The sequence below is a fragment of the Sinocyclocheilus grahami genome, unplaced genomic scaffold, assembly GCF_001515645.1.
Source record: "Sinocyclocheilus grahami isolate Dianchi unplaced genomic scaffold, SAMN03320097.WGS_v1.1 scaffold34.1, whole genome shotgun sequence".
In the NCBI taxonomy this organism is placed as follows: domain Eukaryota; kingdom Metazoa; phylum Chordata; class Actinopteri; order Cypriniformes; family Cyprinidae; genus Sinocyclocheilus; species Sinocyclocheilus grahami.
Genome location: NW_015505213.1, coordinates 2,200,086 through 2,221,589, shown reverse-complemented (window position 1 = coordinate 2,221,589; position 21,504 = coordinate 2,200,086). Strand labels below are relative to the sequence as shown.

The following is a 21,504-nucleotide window of genomic DNA, read 5'->3' as shown; positions in this document are numbered from 1 at the left end:
TGTTTTCACCTGTCTCTGATCCATGACTCAACCGTCTGAACGTGTCCTGCCTGGAATTCATTTACTTAAGTAATGCTGGTCACAGAATCCTCCCCCCAGTTTATATATAACGGTTTCCGCCATTCACCCGTCCGTTCACGGCCATTTCCTGTCAGATAATTCAGTCATGCACAAATAAAAATGAGTTTATAGTGTAACAGCAGGCTATTTTTGCTGCTTACAAGTTAAACTCTTATCAGCAGCATCTATGGTATGCTGTTGATTGCCACAGGAAATTATTTCAGCTGTATGTCAAAACAAACTGAAATATGCATGACAGTAACACAATGTCTTAACCAGGCGCAACACGATATAATGTCAAGAGATAAAAGCTCTCTCTTTCATGTAAAAACTCAGTTTTTGTTATATCTAGCTGCGACTATGACTGTCACGGTGCGTGCGGGGAGATGAAGCGAGGACTCAATCGCTGGAGAAATGGTATTTATTTTAGTAACAAATGAAACAAAAACAAACTCAAACCACCCGAGGGGGAAAAACAGACAGGCAGAGCTAAAGCTGCACACATGCAGACACGAAACACACACAATGAGAAATGACGGATCAGCACAGGACGGCAGACACAAGGAGAATGAATAGGAACCAAACGAGGAGGCTAACGAGGGAGACACAGGTGGAGCGCCGGCAGGGCGAGGAGCTTGGGCGGCGCCGGCAGGGCAAGGAGCATGGGCGGCGCCGGCAGGGCGAGGCGCTTGGGCGGCGCAGCTCCCAGAACACAGTCATCTGGTGGCCCTCCTGGGCACACCGGCTGAAGACTGTGACAATGACACTTTAACCTTTGTCCATTTGTCCATGTCTGTTATATAGTGCTGACCACTGTGAAATCTAATTGGTTTAAAATCCAACTTATAATTAATATAATTACAATTTAACCTTTTTATGTTTTAATATATTTTAAATGTAATTTATTTCTGTGTTGGCAAAGCTGAATTTTCAGCAGCCATTACTCCTGTTCAGCGACACATGATCCTTCAGAAATCATTATAATATGCAGTTTCTTAATAATAATTAAAAAATTATAATTTCTTTAAAAAAATCTTACTGACCCAAAACCTTTGAGTTGTAGTAAGGCTATAGTATAAAAATTATTGTAGCTGAAAACTGTGTTCATGTTAGATCATAACACTACAATGGCTGCCTCTTAGACATCAATTATTTCATTTATTTACTTTAATTAGTGTAAAATTTTAAATTGTGTTTTATTTTTGCAACAATTTTTGTCAAAATATTGTGGTTATTGCGGACAGATACTGTTAATAGAGCTTGTATGTAACCTGCAATATTCCTAAACATGCTGCAAGGATGGATTACAGTATGGAAATGAGGCACTGCAAATATGTATCAATTGTTGTTATTTAATTTCTCATCATATGCAAACAAGATACTGCAGAACTACATCTCAGTTTTATAAGCTGATAAATGAGTCCAAGTTGCATAATAGAAAGTTTGAAGTATTACCAAAATGTGTAATTTGGAGATATAAAGTTGTGATTCTAAGATAAAATCTCTAGATTTTGACTTTGTAAGTTGCAATTGTACCCTTTAATTTTTGGGGGGCAAAAACCATGTGTTTCCTCTAGATTCCCTGTGACCTCATAGGACCCTAATTTGCACTTGTTTAAGTATATGGCTTTTTTTTTTTTTTTGGAAATGTATGGCTGTGTGCAGGATACAGTCTCAGGGTGGGTTTTCTTTTTAGGAAATGTGAGTGTGTTGAAAGGAAAGGGTGTTGGTGTCAAAGCCGTGAGGAGGGCTGTGGTCAAGTTTCCATGATTTGTTCAGGAGTGATGTTCATTTCCTGTTGGCAGGAATTTGTGTGATTATGTTTTACTCAACTGCAATGCTTTTGAAACCTTTAACTTTGGCATTCTGAGTGTGCGTGTGATGATTGTGTTTACTGGAAGGAAATTCATAGCATGAGTTCACAGTGACCTTTTTTTCTTTTCTTCCTTTTTCTCCTCCTTCAAGGCCGTCCTCGGTTTGTCCGTCTGGTTCGGCCTCCTAGACACCACAACTGTGCCACGCACTCCTTCCTGCACATCCCTCTCTCGCTCTCTTTTCCTCTCTCTCTCCCCGTGTCTCTCTTCCTCTGTCCAGTCTCTCAGTAGTGGTCCTCTCTGCTCTCGTTGGGGAGGCTGGAATATCTGGTTTCCTGAACAATGGAAATTCAATCAGGAAATGGACCCGAGGTGTCGAAAGAAGGAGAGTACGCTCGTTCGTCTCCTCTCGCCTTGCGGCCTGCGGATGCTAAAGAGGACCTGGAGGAGAACAGGCAAATTGAGAAGTTTGACATCCCACTCAGCAGCCTGAAGCAAATGTTTGAGAAACCGCCGGCGCAACATGTGGTGAGTCTTAGAGCGAAAGAGAAAGAATGAGAGAATGAGAATGGAAAGAAGACAAATTGAGCTCTTGAGTTTGTCTGTTGATGCAGAGAGATAATGTGTGCATCAAGATGTCATTTTTCTGATATATTGCTGGTGGCTGCAACATGACTAAAGAGAGAGAGCAGATGGAGAAAGAGGAGAGAGAGAGGAAGAGAAAAAAACTATAAAAACAACTGTTGCTGCATGTTTAAAAAGAGTCAGTCATCTATTCCCAAGACTTTCACATCTGATTTTCCAAGCATTCCAAATATAATTTGAAGATTTGTATCAGTGATATTTGTTGAGGGTCTGTTTGTTTCCCAATATCATTCTTTGGTATTTAAATTCTCTTTTTTTGTACTTTTTATTTTAAGTGCCCACATGCAGTAACATAATGAATGGAAAGACTTGGTTAGGCAGATGACTTATGGATGTTTTACAATAAACTCAGGATTGTGAGTTCTTTGAAGCATACATCAGGTTAGAGAGCTACATTACTGTTAAAAAGTTTGGGGCCAGCAAGATACACTTTTGAAGAGTCTCTTTTTTCACCAAGGCTGCATTTATTCGATCGAAAAATAAGTGAAAACAGTAATATTGTGAAATATTATGTTTGAACATATTTCAAAATGATGGCAAAGTTGCATTTTGAAGTGTCACATGATCCTTCAGAAATCATTCTAATATGCTGATATGGTGTTGAAAAAAGATTTCTTTCTTATTATCAATGTTAAAAACAGTTGCACTGCTTAATATCTGTGTGGAAACTGTGATACCCTTCTCAAAATTTTAAACGGTAGTGTAATTCCATGAATTTCCAACAATCTGGCATCCTGTCCAGTCTGACAAATGTCTGCAGAAGAAATCTGGAGATCATATCAATGACTTTTGTGAGCTTCAGTTTGTTTCCCTCATCAATCTTTGGTGTATCTACAGTAAGTGTACTATGCATTACTTTTAAAGCATTACTGCTTTCTAGTTTTCAGATATACAGTATATGTGAGGTCCTTTTTGAAAGTGAAGTGCTAATGTGCTAATATAAGAGATCATGAATAGAAAGGAAAAGCAAACCCAGATCCTGTTCTTTCTCTAACTTGGTTAGCTGGACAGGGTTTGGTTCAACTTGCAATAAACTTGGGATTTTGTTTTTCAAAGCATACTTACACTTTAGTCAGCTATGTTATCAGAGCAGCATATCCAATTTCTCAAACCTGATCATTGGCAGGGTAGCCTGCTCAGAAGACCAGCTTAAGCTTCCATGCTGGTCTGCTCAAGTTTGGAACTTAGCCAAGCTATTTACCAGCACAACAGCTTATAAAACTGTTCAACCAGCATATTCTTTATAGTGATACTATGTAAATTTCAGCACATCTGTATCCAATGAATGATGGCGACCAGCATTAAAAACTTATGTTGGTCTTTTCAGAAGGGTAAGCTGTTCATGGGGATCCCAGGTTTGTGCTACTGTAATTCACCATACTTCAAAGAACGGGTTTGAAAGTTTAGCGTTCAACAGTCACAGTTCAGTGAAGTGACACTGATGGGATGGCTGAGAATGAAAAATTAATGAGACAGGGATGAGAAATAAGTGATACAAGAATGAGAACTGAAAGAGCAGACATGAAAGGAGTAAGATATGATTGAGAGAGACAGTAGATTAAGAGAGAAGATCCGTTTAAATTATGTGTTTCATAGTTTTCATAGTTTGGCAAACTGCTCTGTCCTGGAAAGCTCGTTTTGCTGGCCTTTTTACATCGGAACATTTAATCCATTAAATTAAATAGTTGTGAGTTCACAGAGAAAGGTCACAATCTGGAAATGCAGAGAAAACGTGCATCAGCGCACACACACACACACACACACACACACACACACACAACAAAGCTACAGACACCTACAACAGAAGCAGCTACTGGCAATAAACTTGTGGGAAGCAGAGCAACTGTGTGCTGACGTGCTCTCTCTCACACACACACACAGGTTTGTTTTTGTGAAAAGTGGGGACATCCCATAGGCGTAATGGTTTTTATACTGTACAGACCGTATATTCTATTGCCCTACACCAACCCTACACCTAAACCTACCCCTTACAGGAAACTTTGTGCTATTTCAGATTTTCAATACACTCCATTCTGTGTGATTTATAAGCTTTTTGAAAAGTGGGGACATGGGGTAATGTCCTGAAAAGTCACCTTCTCCTTGTAATACCTATGTCATACCCTTGTCATTATACAAATGTATGTCCTCATTTGTCACAAAAACGCGCACACTCACACACACACACACACACACACACACAACAAAGCTACAGACACCAACAACAGAAGCAGGTACTGGCAATAAACTTGTGGGAAGCAGAGCAACTGTGTGCTGACGTGCTCTCGCTCTCACACACACACACACACACACACACACACACACACACACACACACGCGCGCGTTTCACTATGTTATTTAAAATTTATTTTTGGGGTTCTTTCCGCAACACTGGCTTTCGTATAAATAACCCTGTAATTTGCATGTGGGTAATGTGTGTGTGGGGGCAGAGTAAAGCCAACAGAAGAAAGTGAGAGAGATATAAAGATAGACATATAAAGAAAGAAGAATTAACTAATTAGTTTAGCATGGTTTGGTTTTACTCATACTTGCAAGAACACACACACACACACACACATAAACAAACAAAAGCTTTAAAGTCAAAAAAGAAGAGGTTGAATGTTATGTTAAGTTGTGGTGATGATCATCATATTCTTTGGGAACTATTGGCCAGTTATGTTTTGTTGTATTGTCTCACTGTGTATTATCTGTAATGAGCAGAGTCACATGGAATATGCAGTGGTAGAATTGCAATGCCCATCATTCACAAAGTTCTACTCTTCCCCTTCCCATTGCTTGTTTATTTATTGTATATTTTGCCTATTTAAACATGCTAGTTTGATATCAGCTACCACTAAAAGTGTAGTACTCCAAGCTCAGTTTAGAGTTTAAACACATTTTACCCAGTGTGGTTCCATCCCGTTAAACATAAAGGTTCTAAAAGGAGGGTTTCAAGGTGATGCCATTCAAAAACCATTTTCGGTTGATGAAGAACCTTTCAGTGAACAGTTCTTAAAAGAAACACTTTTTCTTTGTGTGAAAAACACTCTAATAATCTAACTATAAAGAACCTTCTGTGCATTGGAAAGGTTCCATTAGTGTTAAAGGTTCTTCATGGAACCATGGATGCCAATGAAAAATCTTTATTTTTAAGAGTGCATTCTGCAGAATTCCACAGATTTCACCTATAAATGCTCTTCAGTATTGATCATCATCAGGCCAGGAATGATTTCCCCATTAGTTAGTAAACAATTTTTATGCCAAAATACATTGCAAAGCATTGTCACAAGCGATATACATTTTCTTCAGTATTGTGATATACATCAGAGTGAAACGGAGTATCAAAATGAAGAAGTGTAAGATAGGGACATGGTTGCTTGCAAAGGTTGTTGATTGGATGGAGGCAGATCAGAATGCAAGCGTGTAGTCATTTGTAAGAAAATGAAACATGCGTTGATTAATCATTTACAGTATCTACAATATCTGTTTACATTGTAACGTGCATTTAGAAAATAGATAGGCTAGTTTTTGGAACATGGTAGGCTAATGTACGGTGGTCGAGAGAGCGGCAAATGAAAAAAACACATGCAGATGAAACGTTATGTAAGGATTTACTACATTAACCATAGTTTAACCATGGTATTTGTACAGCTGTGGTTGCAAATGGCAGGCCCGGACTGGCCATTGGGATCACCGGGAGAATTATTATTTTTTTAGTTATTATTATTATTAATATTTTATATTTATGCCTTCTCAATGTACCAAAGTGATCATTTCCGATGTTTTCATTCGATAATAAATCATAAATCGGTTAGTCTTGACTGGCAGCACTGCGCTACACGAATCAGCTCACGTCTGTTCCGCGCAAAATACAGCAAAAACAGTAATATTGTGAAATATTTTTATTAAAATGTAATTTATTCCTGTGATTTCAAAGCTGAATTTTCAGCATCATTACTCTAGTCTTCAGTGTCACATGATCCTTCAGAAATCATTCTAATATGCTGATTTGCTGCTCAAGAAACATTTCTGATTATTATTATATTGAAAACAGTTTAGATCTTTTTTTCAGGTTTCTTTGATGAATAGAAATTCAGAAGAACAGCATTTATCTGAAATAGAAATCCCCCCCCCCCAAAAAAAATAATAATAACAACAAATATGTTTCTTGAACAGCAAAGGAGCATATTAGAATGATTACTGAAGGATCATGTGACAGTGAGTAATGATGCTGAAAATTCAGCTTTTTGATCACAGGAATAAATTACATTTTAAATGAAGAAGTGTAAGATAGGGACATGGTTGCTTGCAAAGGTTGTTGATTGGATGGAGGCAGATCAGAATGCAAGCGTGTAGTCATTTGTAAGAAAATGAAACATGCGTTGATTAATCATTTACAGTATCTACAATATCTGTTTACATTGTAACGTGCATTTAGAAAATAGATAGGCTAGTTTTTGGAACATGGTAGGCTAATGTACGGTGGTCGAGAGAGCGGCAAATGAAAAAAACACATGCAGATGAAACGTTATGTAAGGATTTACTACATTAACCATAGTTTAACCATGGTATTTGTACAGCTGTGGTTGCAAATGGCAGGCCCGGACTGGCCATTGGGATCACCGGGAGAATTATTATTTTTTTAGTTATTATTATTATTAATATTTTATATTTATGCCTTCTCAATGTACCAAAGTGATCATTTCCGATGTTTTCATTCGATAATAAATCATAAATCGGTTAGTCTTGACTGGCAGCACTGCGCTACACGAATCAGCTCACGTCTGTTCCGCGCAAAATACAGCAAAAACAGTAATATTGTGAAATATTTTTATTAAAATGTAATTTATTCCTGTGATTTCAAAGCTGAATTTTCAGCATCATTACTCTAGTCTTCAGTGTCACATGATCCTTCAGAAATCATTCTAATATGCTGATTTGCTGCTCAAGAAACATTTCTGATTATTATTATATTGAAAACAGTTTAGATCTTTTTTTCAGGTTTCTTTGATGAATAGAAATTCAGAAGAACAGCATTTATCTGAAATAGAAAACCCCCCCCCCCCAAAAAAAATAATAATAACAACAAATATGTTTCTTGAACAGCAAAGGAGCATATTAGAATGATTACTGAAGGATCATGTGACAGTGAGTAATGATGCTGAAAATTCAGCTTTTTGATCACAGGAATAAATTACATTTTAAATATATATTCCAATCGAAAGCAGTTATTTTAAAGAGTGAAGTGAAGGTGCAGTGCAAAGAGAGAACCTTTAATTATTTTCCACGGCTCTAGAGTAAGGATTTAGACCTTTTTTTATGTGATGGCCATATAAATAATAGGGTTGTCTGGTTTCAGAAATTGTTGTGGATTTATAAGTCTATATACAGGAAATAAGGGGTCAAAATTACACCTTTTGGGGTATAACAGCTTGTCACTGGAACAGGACCCTTTAAAGGACATATTTGTTCCTTTTTTACCCCTAATGGGTAGGCCTACAAATTAGTACCTTAAGGGTACTAATTACTTAAGGTACTAATATGTACGGTGTACTGGTTTCAAGCGGTACAATTTTGGCCCATTTTTTTAGGGTGGCCTGGATGAGCCTGAAATTGCATCCCAGTCCGGCCCTGGCAAATGTTTAATATTTTATTTAATACAAATGGTAATAAATAAGCCAAAAAAACATGGTTAATTTTTGTGTTGTTGAGGTAATTTTGTTGTGGTCTGTGCTATTTGCGTGATTCTCTATTTGGTTGTGTTGTAAGTATTTGCAGCGCGTTTCTTTATTTGTTTGTGTTGTAAACATTTGCAGCACATGTTTTCTTAATTTGCTGGTGCTTTTTCTATTTGCATGTGTTTTCTGAAGTTGCAGCGTGTTTCTCTCTCTCAGCCACCATACTAATGAGCTAATATTATTGATAATATTTAAAGGGTTAGTTCACCCAAAAATGAAAATTAGGTCATTAATTACTCACCCTCATGTCGTTTCAAACCCGTAAGACCTTCGTTCATCTTTGGAACACAAATTAAGATATTTTTGATGGAATCTGAGAGCTGTCTGACCCGTAAACAGCGTATGCCGGATACGTTGTTTCCTACGTTGTTGTGATTTGATCTGAACGGAAACACAGTGACACAGAACAGCATACACTGTTTACAGGGTGATGCGGAGGAGACGAATTGTTGAATAAAGTTTTTTTTTTCTTTTGTGCACAAAAAGTATTCTCGTAGCTTCGTATAATTGAGGTTGAAGAAGCGGCATCTAGTTGCAAAGAATGAATTAGCATTTTCATTCAGACCAACCCAAAAAAAAGACCAACAAGTGGGTGGTTAATATGCTAATGTTTCATGTTGACGTCAACATGAAATGGCTTGGGATTCGTTTTAAAAACGACTCGTTTCAGTGATTCAGAGTCGACTCTTTCTTTTGAGAGACAATAACTTTATACACGGTGCACTTTCGGTCTTTTCCAGGTTTTAAGTGCTATAATCAGGTCCCCGGTGCATCTACCGACCAAGGAAATGTGAAAAAGATTAACCCAGTAACTTTGTTTTGGTAAGCCTTTTCCTGCAAGCGTCTGAGAAAAGAGTGCGTCTGATTTCACTCCCTTGGTGACGTGGCAAAGGGATCTCATTATAATATTACCGCCCCTTAATCTGTAAGTTTCCACCCACGGCGCAGTGATTTTGATTTCGCAAGCGACAACGGTGTAATGCCATGGCAAAAGTTTGAGCAAAACATGCTAACTGGCTGCACAGAACACTATTTAGAGTCCCAGCCTCAGAGGAGACAACAGAGCAGTGGATTTATTGATTTATTTACTGTATATTGCTGCTGCCACACAGATCAAAAATAAACAAGCTATTTATTTCCCAACTGTTTACCTTCACAGACATAACTGACTGTTTTTGTAACTCATGTGTTTTTAACGTAAACTTGTGTGTGAATGAGAACTTAGTTTAGTACTCACATGCTGTGACAGCCGCTTTCTGTCCGTGTGCTGATGTGTGCACTCAGAAAACCTTATATCAGGAGTTTAAACTAATATGGTTTAAAACGCATGATTTCAGAATGATAAACATGATCATCAGGACCAAAACAGATTTTTTTAGCAGGTCCAAACTGTAATGGCGCAGCTCTATTCTGGAAAAGCTTGCTGGGAGCAGCAGCTCCTTTGCATTTAAAGAAACAGCGTGTTTCTGCTTCCACTCAAAATTGGCATTTTCAAAATAATATAATAAATGATCTGTGGAGTATTTTGTGCTGAAACTTCACAGACACATTCTGGGGACACCAGAGACTTATATTGCATATTGTAAAAAGGGGCATAATATGTCTCCTTTAAAATTTGGCAGGATGTTTTCATTCACTTTCATTCGGGTAATTTTCAAAAATCCATAATAGGGGCTCTTTAAAAGGCAGCATTAGGCTACTATTTACGTTTTTTCAAACCACTGTAGTGGTTTGGTCTAGCATTGCAACTTTTCAGCACTGCGCTACACGAATCAGCTCACGTCTGTTCCGCGCAAAATACAGCAAAAACAGTAATATTGTGAAATATTTTTATTAAAATGTAATTTATTCCTGTGATTTCAAAGCTGAATTTTCAGCATCATTACTCTAGTCTTCAGTGTCACATGATCCTTCAGAAATCATTCTAATATGCTGATTTGCTGCTCAAGAAACATTTCTGATTATTATTATATTGAAAACAGTTTAGATCTTTTTTTCAGGTTTCTTTGATGAATAGAAATTCAGAAGAACAGCATTTATCTGAAATAGAAAACCCCCCCCCCCCAAAAAAAATAATAATAACAACAAATATGTTTCTTGAACAGCAAAGGAGCATATTAGAATGATTACTGAAGGATCATGTGACAGTGAGTAATGATGCTGAAAATTCAGCTTTTTGATCACAGGAATAAATTACATTTTAAATATATATTCCAATCGAAAGCAGTTATTTTAAAGAGTGAAGTGAAGGTGCAGTGCAAAGAGAGAACCTTTAATTATTTTCCACGGCTCTAGAGTAAGGATTTAGACCTTTTTTTATGTGATGGCCATATAAATAATAGGGTTGTCTGGTTTCAGAAATCGTTGTGGATTTATAAGTCTATATACAGGAAATAAGGGGTCAAAATTACACCTTTTGGGGTATAACAGCTTGTCACTGGAACAGGACCCTTTAAAGGACATATTTGTTCCTTTTTTACCCCTAATGGGTAGGCCTACAAATTAGTACCTTAAGGGTACTAATTACTTAAGGTACTAATATGTACGGTGTACTGGTTTCAAGCGGTACAATTTTGGCCCATTTTTTTAGGGTGGCCTGGATGAGCCTGAAATTGCATCCCAGTCCGGCCCTGGCAAATGTTTAATATTTTATTTAATACAAATGGTAATAAATAAGCCAAAAAAACATGGTTAATTTTTGTGTTGTTGAGGTAATTTTGTTGTGGTCTGTGCTATTTGCGTGATTCTCTATTTGGTTGTGTTGTAAGTATTTGCAGCGCGTTTCTTTATTTGTTTGTGTTGTAAACATTTGCAGCACATGTTTTCTTAATTTGCTGGTGCTTTTTCTATTTGCATGTGTTTTCTGAAGTTGCAGCGTGTTTCTCTCTCTCAGCCACCATACTAATGAGCTAATATTATTGATAATATTTAAAGGGTTAGTTCACCCAAAAATGAAAATTAGGTCATTAATTACTCACCCTCATGTCGTTTCAAACCCGTAAGACCTTCGTTCATCTTTGGAACACAAATTAAGATATTTTTGATGGAATCTGAGAGCTGTCTGACCCGTAAACAGCGTATGCCGGATACGTTGTTTCCTACGTTGTTGTGATTTGATCTGAACGGAAACACAGTGACACAGAACAGCATACACTGTTTACAGGGTGATGCGGAGGAGACGAATTGTTGAATAAAGTTTTTTTTTTCTTTTGTGCACAAAAAGTATTCTCGTAGCTTCGTATAATTGAGGTTGAAGAAGCGGCATCTAGTTGCAAAGAATGAATTAGCATTTTCATTCAGACCAACCCAAAAAAAAGACCAACAAGTGGGTGGTTAATATGCTAATGTTTCATGTTGACGTCAACATGAAATGGCTTGGGATTCGTTTTAAAAATTCAGTGATTCAGTGATTCAGAGTCGACTCTTTCTTTTGAGAGACAATAACTTTATACACGGTGCACTTTCGGTCTTTTCCAGTGCTATAATTAAGCCTTTTCCTGCAAGCGTCTGAGAAAAGAGTGCGTCTGATTTCACTCCCTTGGTGACGTGGCAAAGGGATCTCATTATAATATTACCGCCCCTTAATCTGTAAGTTTCCACCCACGGCGCAGTGATTTTGATTTCGCAAGCGACAACGGTGTAATGCCATGGCAAAAGTTTGAGCAAAACATGCTAACTGGCTGCACAGAACACTATTTAGAGTCCCAGCCTCAGAGGAGACAACAGAGCAGTGGATTTATTGATTTATTTACTGTATATTGCTGCTGCCACACAGATCAAAAATAAACAAGCTATTTATTTCCCAACTGTTTACCTTCACAGACATAACTGACTGTTTTTGTAACTCATGTGTTTTTAACGTAAACTTGTGTGTGAATGAGAACTTAGTTTAGTACTCACATGCTGTGACAGCCGCTTTCTGTCCGTGTGCTGATGTGTGCACTCAGAAAACCTTATATCAGGAGTTTAAACTAATATGGTTTAAAACGCATGATTTCAGAATGATAAACATGATCATCAGGACCAAAACAGATTTTTTTAGCAGGTCCAAACTGTAATGGCGCAGCTCTATTCTGGAAAAGCTTGCTGGGAGCAGCAGCTCCTTTGCATTTAAAGAAACAGCGTGTTTCTGCTTCCACTCAAAATTGGCATTTTCAAAATAATATAATAAATGATCTGTGGAGTATTTTGTGCTGAAACTTCACAGACACATTCTGGGGACACCAGAGACTTATATTGCATATTGTAAAAAGGGGCATAATATGTCTCCTTTAAAATTTGGCAGGATGTTTTCATTCACTTTCATTCGGGTAATTTTCAAAAATCCATAATAGGGGCTCTTTAAAAGGCAGCATTAGGCTACTATTTACGTTTTTTCAAACCACTGTAGTGGTTTGGTCTAGCATTGCAACTTTTCCTGAACTGGAAAAGTCCAAAATCAGTGGTCACCAGGGTTACTAATTATTTATTAAAACCTTTCGCCATTGAAAGCTGAAATACAACTATATAAAATTATTAGATAAAAATCTTAAAACTAAACAAAAAAACTAAACTAAACAAATAAACATAAAAAACTATATATATATATATATATATATATATATATATACTGTATATATAACTAATGAAATACCAATTTTTAAACCTAATTAAAAATGATAATATAAACGTTCAACTTACAATTAATATACAATAGTATATACTATTTCATACTATGAACCTATTAGATAGATAGATAGATAGATAGATAGATAGATAGATAGATAGATAGATAGATAGATAGATAGATAGATATTCTGCGATTGTTTTATCAATAAAACAGTGAGAATTAGGTGTTAGTCATCATGGTTACCTCTGTAAAGAAATTACATAAGTCATTTCTGGGTACCAATAACTATGGTATTTTCATTCTGCACATTTTTGTAAGGGTTTTCATGATAGTGCCTGCATGAAGCTTGTGCTTGACAGAAAACAGAAGTAATCTAGAATACTTGGTATGTGAGTAAGTTGTAGATTTCTTCATCCTGGTTGTGAAACACAGGCCTGGCCATCTGATCAGATGCTTGAGTCTGAGGGGTTTTTTGTACAAGAGTGGAATAAGTGACTGGTGGTCCTGATTGAGTGGCTAATTGTTGGCTAAGCACAGGAAGAGGAGAGAGATTGCTAGAGATCCATCTATCGTTTATATCTGAAACATAACCTCTCCACCCCACAGGGGTTATTAATATTTCATGATCCCTTTGCAAAGACACACACACACACACACACATAAACACACACATACACATGTTTACTTAGCTATCTAAATGGGGACATAGAGGCGTAATGGTTTTTATACTGTACAAACTGTATGTGTTATTGCCCTACACCAACCCTACACCTAAACCTACCCCTTACAGGAAACTTTGTGCATTTTTAAAATTTAAAAAAACTTTGTTTACTTTATTTTTTTTAGTATTTTTACAAATAAGGATGTCCCCAAAGGGAGGTTTTTGGAGATTTTGTCAGGTTTAGCTCACTTTTGGGTACAAATTTGTCCCCAAAATATGGTTAAGTAGGTACACACACACTCTCTCTCTCTCACTCTCTTTCTCTCTGCCTTTCTCATTCATTATTACTCAGTTAGGATATACAGAGAGATTGCCATGATTAAAGGCTGTCAGAAGAGACAAAAAAACTTTCATTTCAGACATGAAATCCTCCTGCTGTTATTCATTAGCCACAAAAAGAAATACAAATCCTCACATCCTGTTTAAAGTCTTGTCGGATTTTAATTTAGGTTCATCCAAGGTTTACATATCAAGCACTTTTAACCCTTCAGCAGGCCAAGAGCTGTTGTTGCGCATTCTGTCCAGGAGATGTCACTATAAGCAAATGCAAGGCTGGAAATGTCTCTCATAATGAACTGCTACCTAATCAATATTTTCCCACAGTCTAATTATTCTCTTGGAATTCCATGAATCTGCCTAAAACCTCAGCGAGGCAAAGAATGCTTCTTGCGCAACAGAGCAAAGGAAATCATTGTTTCACAAAGTTTGGATATGTGGTCTCTGTATAAACAAATATATTTTTTGTTTGAACAATGTTTGAGATTTTATTTCACTCTGTTTCTTTCAAGCAAATATGTTCAATATCCAAGGAATAGTGAGAAGCACTTCATACATCCTGGTGAAAATACCAGAAGTGTTCTTACAATGGCAGTCTATGGCCATTTCACCAGGATAATGGTCAAAATATACACTGTTTCACAAGAATACCCTTGAAAAGTGCACTTAATTGAACATGCACATGTAGTGTTCTACAAACCTTAAAAGTATGTAAAAAAACAAAAACGAAACAACAAAAAACTGCTTTCTGATAATATAATAAATTAATGAAATAACAGATCACTTAAGTGTACTTAAAGAGAGTATACTTTCATGACAGTTTTTTTAAACAATAAAACTTTTACTTTTTAAAGTGCATTGAAAGTTACACTTTGAAGTAGCCTGCATTTTAAAGAATTGTTTCAAGAATTTGTCATACTTTAAAAAAATTACACCTTTTGATGCATATTGACTAACATAAAGTTCATGTTAAGTGCATGACAATAATTTAAAGTGTTATTCAGTATTACATATAAAGTTAAATGTAATTGCGACAGCCCCAAAACATTACTGCTCTTGAGGAATGGGCCAAAATACCAGCAACTGTGTGTGAAAACCTTGTGAAGACTTACAGAAAATGTTTGACCTCTGTCATTGCCAACAAAGTGTATATAACAAAGTATTGAGATGAAATTTTGTTATTGACCAAATACTTATTTTCCACCATAATTTGCAAATAAATTCTTTAAAAATCCTACAATGTGATTTTCTGGATTTTTTTTTCTCCTTTTTTCTCTCATAGTTGAGGTATACCTATGATGAAAATTACAGGCCTCTCTCATCTTTTTAAGTGGGAGAACTTGCACAATTGGTGGCTGACTAAATACTTTTTTGCCCCACTGTAAATGCGTGTTGTGACAAGTTTCAACAGAAATGACATTAAAGTATATTTTAGTTTTCTATTAATGCTAGTCAATACATTATGCAGTATTTTAAACAGTCAAAAAAGCAGTCAAAATTTCAGCTAATTCCATTTATTATGAATTCAAACTAAAATACATTTTTATTTAATTGCAATTGACATGCAGAACTTAAGTATATTATGTACGTAAATGCTAAAGTGTACTTCCTTTTCACAAGGGTATAGTCATTTCAACATTATAGATGTTAACATGAGATTAATGTGATAAAACTGCTTACTGACCTTGTCTATGCAAAGTTATATCTAATTTTTCCTGTCATGGCCATTTAAAACTGGTAACTATCGCACGATACATGCACCACGTAGGGACTATAACAATAAGAAAAATGCTTCCACAGGATTCGGTTGGTGAAACGCAAATTATAGCAGTCCCACCGCTACACTACTTTCCATTGTAAATGTATTACTGCACTTTTGTTTGTTTGAGCTCCGACTCAGAATGATTTTCTGTAGAAATCAGCTGCATTGGCAAACCTCAAAAGAGCTTAACTTGTTTTGAACCCACAACATTCCTTTACATTTAGTTTTAAATAGAGATGAACTCATGCTACAGGCTAAAGCTAGCTGACAGTTAATCACTGCCTTGCTACTGCTAAATATACCCTACAAACACAGTAACTATACTGCTAAAAGTGTAGAAAGTATTATGTGCTGTCATCTCACTCTTTTATAGTTATCCCTGTGCTATGTGTAGCGTTCAGGCTAAAAGCAGCTCCTTGTGACTCTTTCTGGCTGCCTTTAGTGTTGGAAAAAAGAAAACAGAACTGTCGGTCAAGGCCTGGGGACAATAACTCAGATATTTACACATTTGGATGTTCACGCACTGTCACAGGATGTTCGGTATGTGTTTTTGTGTCATCTCATGTGTGCATGGTAATCATACCACGTCTTCACGTTATGTAGATTAACCTGCGGCCTTGTTCAGACTACAAAACCTGTCACCTTCCATCATCCTTTCTTTCCTCCTGTTTGTGCATAAAAGCCTCTGAGTTTGTTTTAAAATTGTTGGTGGAAATACTGTTTAAGTTAGCAAGAATATGGCTATATATCTGTTTGTGTGTGTGTAAGAGAGCTGCCCCGCTGGCTTGTTTTTCTAACTCCAGGTCAGTGACTCATGTTTAAATATGTCCACTTATCACAGAGACAGGGGAGTAATGGGAGACTCTCAGTGGTGCTTACAAAAACAGGAAATCCCCTTATGCACACAAACACACGAAGATGACCAGATTTCTGAAATGACAACCAAGGACATTTCAGGTTTAGCAGTTCAGCATGTTGAATTTTTATGTCGTACTGTCATGTTGTACAGTGATGAGCTACAGTAGCTTGTCATACTACTAAAAATTACATTTAGTCATCAGCATACACATAAAGCCTGTTATAGACTGTTCATAGTAACTTACAACCAGTTTTATTTTAGTATTATTTATACTATTATAGATTTTTAAAAGTTTTTATGTATATATATATTTTTTCAATTTAATTTTTGTTACATTTTTAGCCATTTTGTTATGTGCTAACTATGGTTAGTGTAGAAAAACTAAGGTTCATTTGTAGTTACCATGGTTTAAGCATAGTAAACATGTTTTTTTGGTTTTAATTGTAGTAAAACCATGGTTAATTTTCCTAAGAGATGATAATAACCCTGTTTGTGACATCTTGTTTCTCTCCAACTGAGGTTCATTAACTTCTGTTCAATCATTTTCTTATGTTCAATAAGCTTATTAGACATTATTTCACTTTAAAGGCCACCAAAAATGGTAACATCTAGTTCCCCAAAAACACAAGTTAATATCATGCTGTTGCCATTTTGGACAATTTGGTATTATCAGATTTTTTGAACACTGGTACCATGGTATTCTCTAAAGTGCTTTGAAATACTATTTAGGCTAGTACCATTATATATATATATATCCAAATACCATGGTATGGTCTTCTGATACAATGTCACAGTACTTTTTGTAAGGACAAACATATAAACACAATATTGTCAAGATTTAATTTGTAAATCCCTTTGGTTTTTTGTAAGCTTTGATTGATTGCGATGTTCCTCATGCTCCAGACTCATACTATTTTATGAAATAAATGGCTAGATCGTATCTCTTTATCTCTTCACTGTGTTTGTTCAGCTGAATTAACTCACAGCTCTTTTAATCTTTATCCAGGTAAAATTTTAACAGCTTTAAAGATTTAACAGGATCAGCTTTTAACTAAAGTAAATTCTGCCAATATATCAGTGCATTTGAAAGCATCATGAGTGTCTGACAGCACTTCCACAGTAATGACATCATGAGAAACCTACACGGCTGTTTATTAGAATTCATTTACAGTAGTTAGCCTTTAATTTACTTGCAGCGTAACTGATAAAGTGAAACTCGGCCTTTCAGTGTGTGTAAATTAAACCACCTGTTCTATCTGGCCAGGGTGAACTTTGACCTCCTGGCTCAGTGTTGCACAGACTCTGTGTGTGCATCTTACACCAGATGAGCTGAATAGTGAAATATGACTCCACAGGATACAATCAATGTGTGTGTGTGTGTGTGTGTGTGTGTGTGTGAGTGTGCATTAGCATGTGTGAGATAGTGTTGATTTTCCCTTCCTGATGTTTTCTTCCTGTCTTTCACAGCTGCATGAGTACTTTATGGAACATCTGACAGGGGAAGATTTGATTTGCAAATTGTTTTGTGAAGGGGTTAAGAGAAAGAGAGTGCTTGAGGGTGAAAATAGCATATACTGATGTGTTCATGGTCCCCATCCACTTTCAGTGCATGAATAAAAGCAGCTAGGCATTCTGCTAAATTTCTCCTTTCGTGTTCCATGGAAGAAAGAAAATCGTACAGGTTTGGAACAACATGAGGGTTAGTAAATAATTACAGAATTTTTATTTTATGGTGAACTAACCCTTTAAAATATTGCTGTCTTATTTCCTCAGTAAGTTTTAAAACTCAGATATCAAAGCATTACCTGACATAGCAACATAAACTCAACAAGTGAGCTCATCCTATCCTAAAAATTCACATTTTTTTTCTTGAAGTTCCAGGTTTATATCTCACAATTCTGACATTTCTTCTCTGAATTGCAAGTTTAAATCTAGCAATTCTAAGACATAATTACCTTTTTTATGAACCAGTTAGGACTCTTATTCATGTGAAAGTTGGACACCTTTAAATTTTTTTAAAAAGCATTATTTGTCATGATTTTTCAAAATCATAGCCAATGATGACGATTAGACATGCTGAGCTCTTTTTGCATGCACGGACTATGCAAATTTAGCAGCTTTTAACTGTTAAGATACTTGCAACAAAAACAAAACATTCAAATAATGTATTCTTTCAAGATTTTTTCCCACAGGTGTTTTACCCATTTATTGAATTCTGCATTGAATTGTGTTGTGTTTCAGGTTAACTTAAAGGTAAACTTACCAGAAAACGTACTGTTAATTTTCTGCCAGGACATTATCAGTTTATCTATGGATTTTTTTTTCTTACAGTGTAACTCTTCATTTAAAATACTAAAGCTTAAACTTAATTAGAATCTTATGCACTAATGTTGACTGCATTTATAATGCTCTGTGACTCAAACTCAGTTATTAGTTTAGACCTGTGTTATGGCAGAATATATGTTTGCTTTTGTTGCGTATCTAATGACAGTGCTATTCAAATACACACTGAAAATACATTTAAACAAATTTTATAAATACATTTCCTTATGTTTATATGTAAATAGGTATCACAGTTGGCAGTTAATTTTTTTCTGTTCTCAGCCTTCCCCATTTATGTTCCTGTTTCAAGGGCATTACTATTGACTTGGTGACAGCTTTCAAGCTTCAGGTGAACTCTAGCTTATATAACACAAAACTGAGTCTTGTTGATATACTGTTAATGATAAATAGAGAAAACAAACACACACACGTGCTCCATGTAACACGGTTTCTCTGTTCCTAACTGTCTTCCGAACTATTGTTGGAGGTCTCGTGGAACTGCAGAATGCAAATGAAACACAGACTAGAAAGTGTTCTCTAACCACACCTGCCTCTCTCTTTTTCTCTCTCTTTAGGAAGTGAGTGGTTCATATTCGTCTAGTGGGAGAGTAGCAGACAAATATAGTGGTTTAGGAGAAAATATGTTGAAGCAGGACTCAAACTTTGGTGGATGTGAGTATCTTTTGACTTTTATAATACACTGATTCAGTTTCTTATAAATTGAACAACAGAATTTTTTAATTCACCATAAATATGTATCTGTTATCGGCTATTTAAATGCTGATTCAGGAAATTTTAAACTGTACTCTTTACAACCTCTTCATTTTTATGTGATTTACATGTTTGTGGAAATTCAGTTTGTGTGTGTGTGTGTGTGTGTGTGTGTGTGTGTGTGTGTGTGTGTGTGTGTGTGTGTGTGAGTGTGCATTAGCATGTGTGAGATAGTGTTGATTTTCCCTTCCTGATGTTTTCTTCCTGTCTTTCACAGCTGCATGAGTACTTTATGGAACATCTGACAGGGGAAGATTTGATTTGCAAATTGTTTTGTGAAGGGGTTAAGAGAAAGAGAGTGCTTGAGGGTGAAAATAGCATATACTGATGTGTTCATGGTCCCCATCCACTTTCAGTGCATGAATAAAAGCAGCTAGGCATTCTGCTAAATTTCTCCTTTCGTGTTCCATGGAAGAAAGAAAATCGTACAGGTTTGGAACAACATGAGGGTTAGTAAATAATTACAGAATTTTTATTTTATGGTGAACTAACCCTTTAAAATATTGCTGTCTTATTTCCTCAGTAAGTTTTAAAACTCAGATATCAAAGCATTACCTGACATAGCAACATAAACTCAACAAGTGAGCTCATCCTATCCTAAAAATTCACATTTTTTTTCTTGAAGTTCCAGGTTTATATCTCACAATTCTGACATTTCTTCTCTGAATTGCAAGTTTAAATCTAGCAATTCTAAGACATAATTACCTTTTTTATGAACCAGTTAGGACTCTTATTCATGTGAAAGTTGGACACCTTTAAATTTTTTTAAAAAGCATTATTTGTCATGATTTTTCAAAATCATAGCCAATGATGACGATTAGACATGCTGAGCTCTTTTTGCATGCACGGACTATGCAAATTTAGCAGCTTTTAACTGTTAAGATACTTGCAACAAAAACAAAACATTCAAATAATGTATTCTTTCAAGATTTTTTCCCACAGGTGTTTTACCCATTTATTGAATTCTGCATTGAATTGTGTTGTGTTTCAGGTTAACTTAAAGGTAAACTTACCAGAAAACGTACTGTTAATTTTCTGCCAGGACATTATCAGTTTATCTATGGATTTTTTTTTCTTACAGTGTAACTCTTCATTTAAAATACTAAAGCTTAAACTTAATTAGAATCTTATGCACTAATGTTGACTGCATTTATAATGCTCTGTGACTCAAACTCAGTTATTAGTTTAGACCTGTGTTATGGCAGAATATATGTTTGCTTTTGTTGCGTATCTAATGACAGTGCTATTCAAATACACACTGAAAATACATTTAAACAAATTTTATAAATACATTTCCTTATGTTTATATGTAAATAGGTATCACAGTTGGCAGTTAATTTTTTTCTGTTCTCAGCCTTCCCCATTTATGTTCCTGTTTCAAGGGCATTACTATTGACTTGGTGACAGCTTTCAAGCTTCAGGTGAACTCTAGCTTATATAACACAAAACTGAGTCTTGTTGATATACTGTTAATGATAAATAGAGAAAACAAACACACACACGTGCTCCATGTAACACGGTTTCTCTGTTCCTAACTGTCTTCCGAACTATTGTTGGAGGTCTCGTGGAACTGCAGAATGCAAATGAAACACAGACTAGAAAGTGTTCTCTAACCACACCTGCCTCTCTCTTTTTCTCTCTCTTTAGGAAGTGAGTGGTTCATATTCGTCTAGTGGGAGAGTAGCAGACAAATATAGTGGTTTAGGAGAAAATATGTTGAAGCAGGACTCAAACTTTGGTGGATGTGAGTATCTTTTGACTTTTATAATACACTGATTCAGTTTCTTATAAATTGAACAACAGAATTTTTTAATTCACCATAAATATGTATCTGTTATCGGCTATTTAAATGCTGATTCAGGAAATTTTAAACTGTACTCTTTACAACCTCTTCATTTTTATGTGATTTACATGTTTGTGGAAATTCAGT

The 21,504-nt window shown here is 36.0% G+C and overlaps 1 protein-coding gene across 3 annotated transcripts in view; it reads left to right on the top strand.

Annotated features, from left to right (window-relative positions):
- The first annotated feature begins 1,745 nt into the window (after positions 1 to 1,745).
- The window catches only part of xirp2a (xin actin binding repeat containing 2a), a 37,939-nt gene continuing 18,180 nt past the window's right edge, over positions 1,746 to 21,504 (top strand). For 2 of the 3 annotated variants that reach the window (XM_016266897.1, XM_016266896.1), the window contains exon 1: positions 21,106 to 21,318. In XM_016266897.1, coding sequence (XP_016122383.1) covers positions 21,288 to 21,318 — 31 coding nt within the window. In that variant the 5' untranslated portion in view covers positions 21,106 to 21,287. Of the gene's footprint in view, positions 2,403 to 19,378; positions 19,476 to 21,105; positions 21,319 to 21,504 lie in introns of those variants that run through there. The other variant, XM_016266894.1, reaches the window with a different exon arrangement.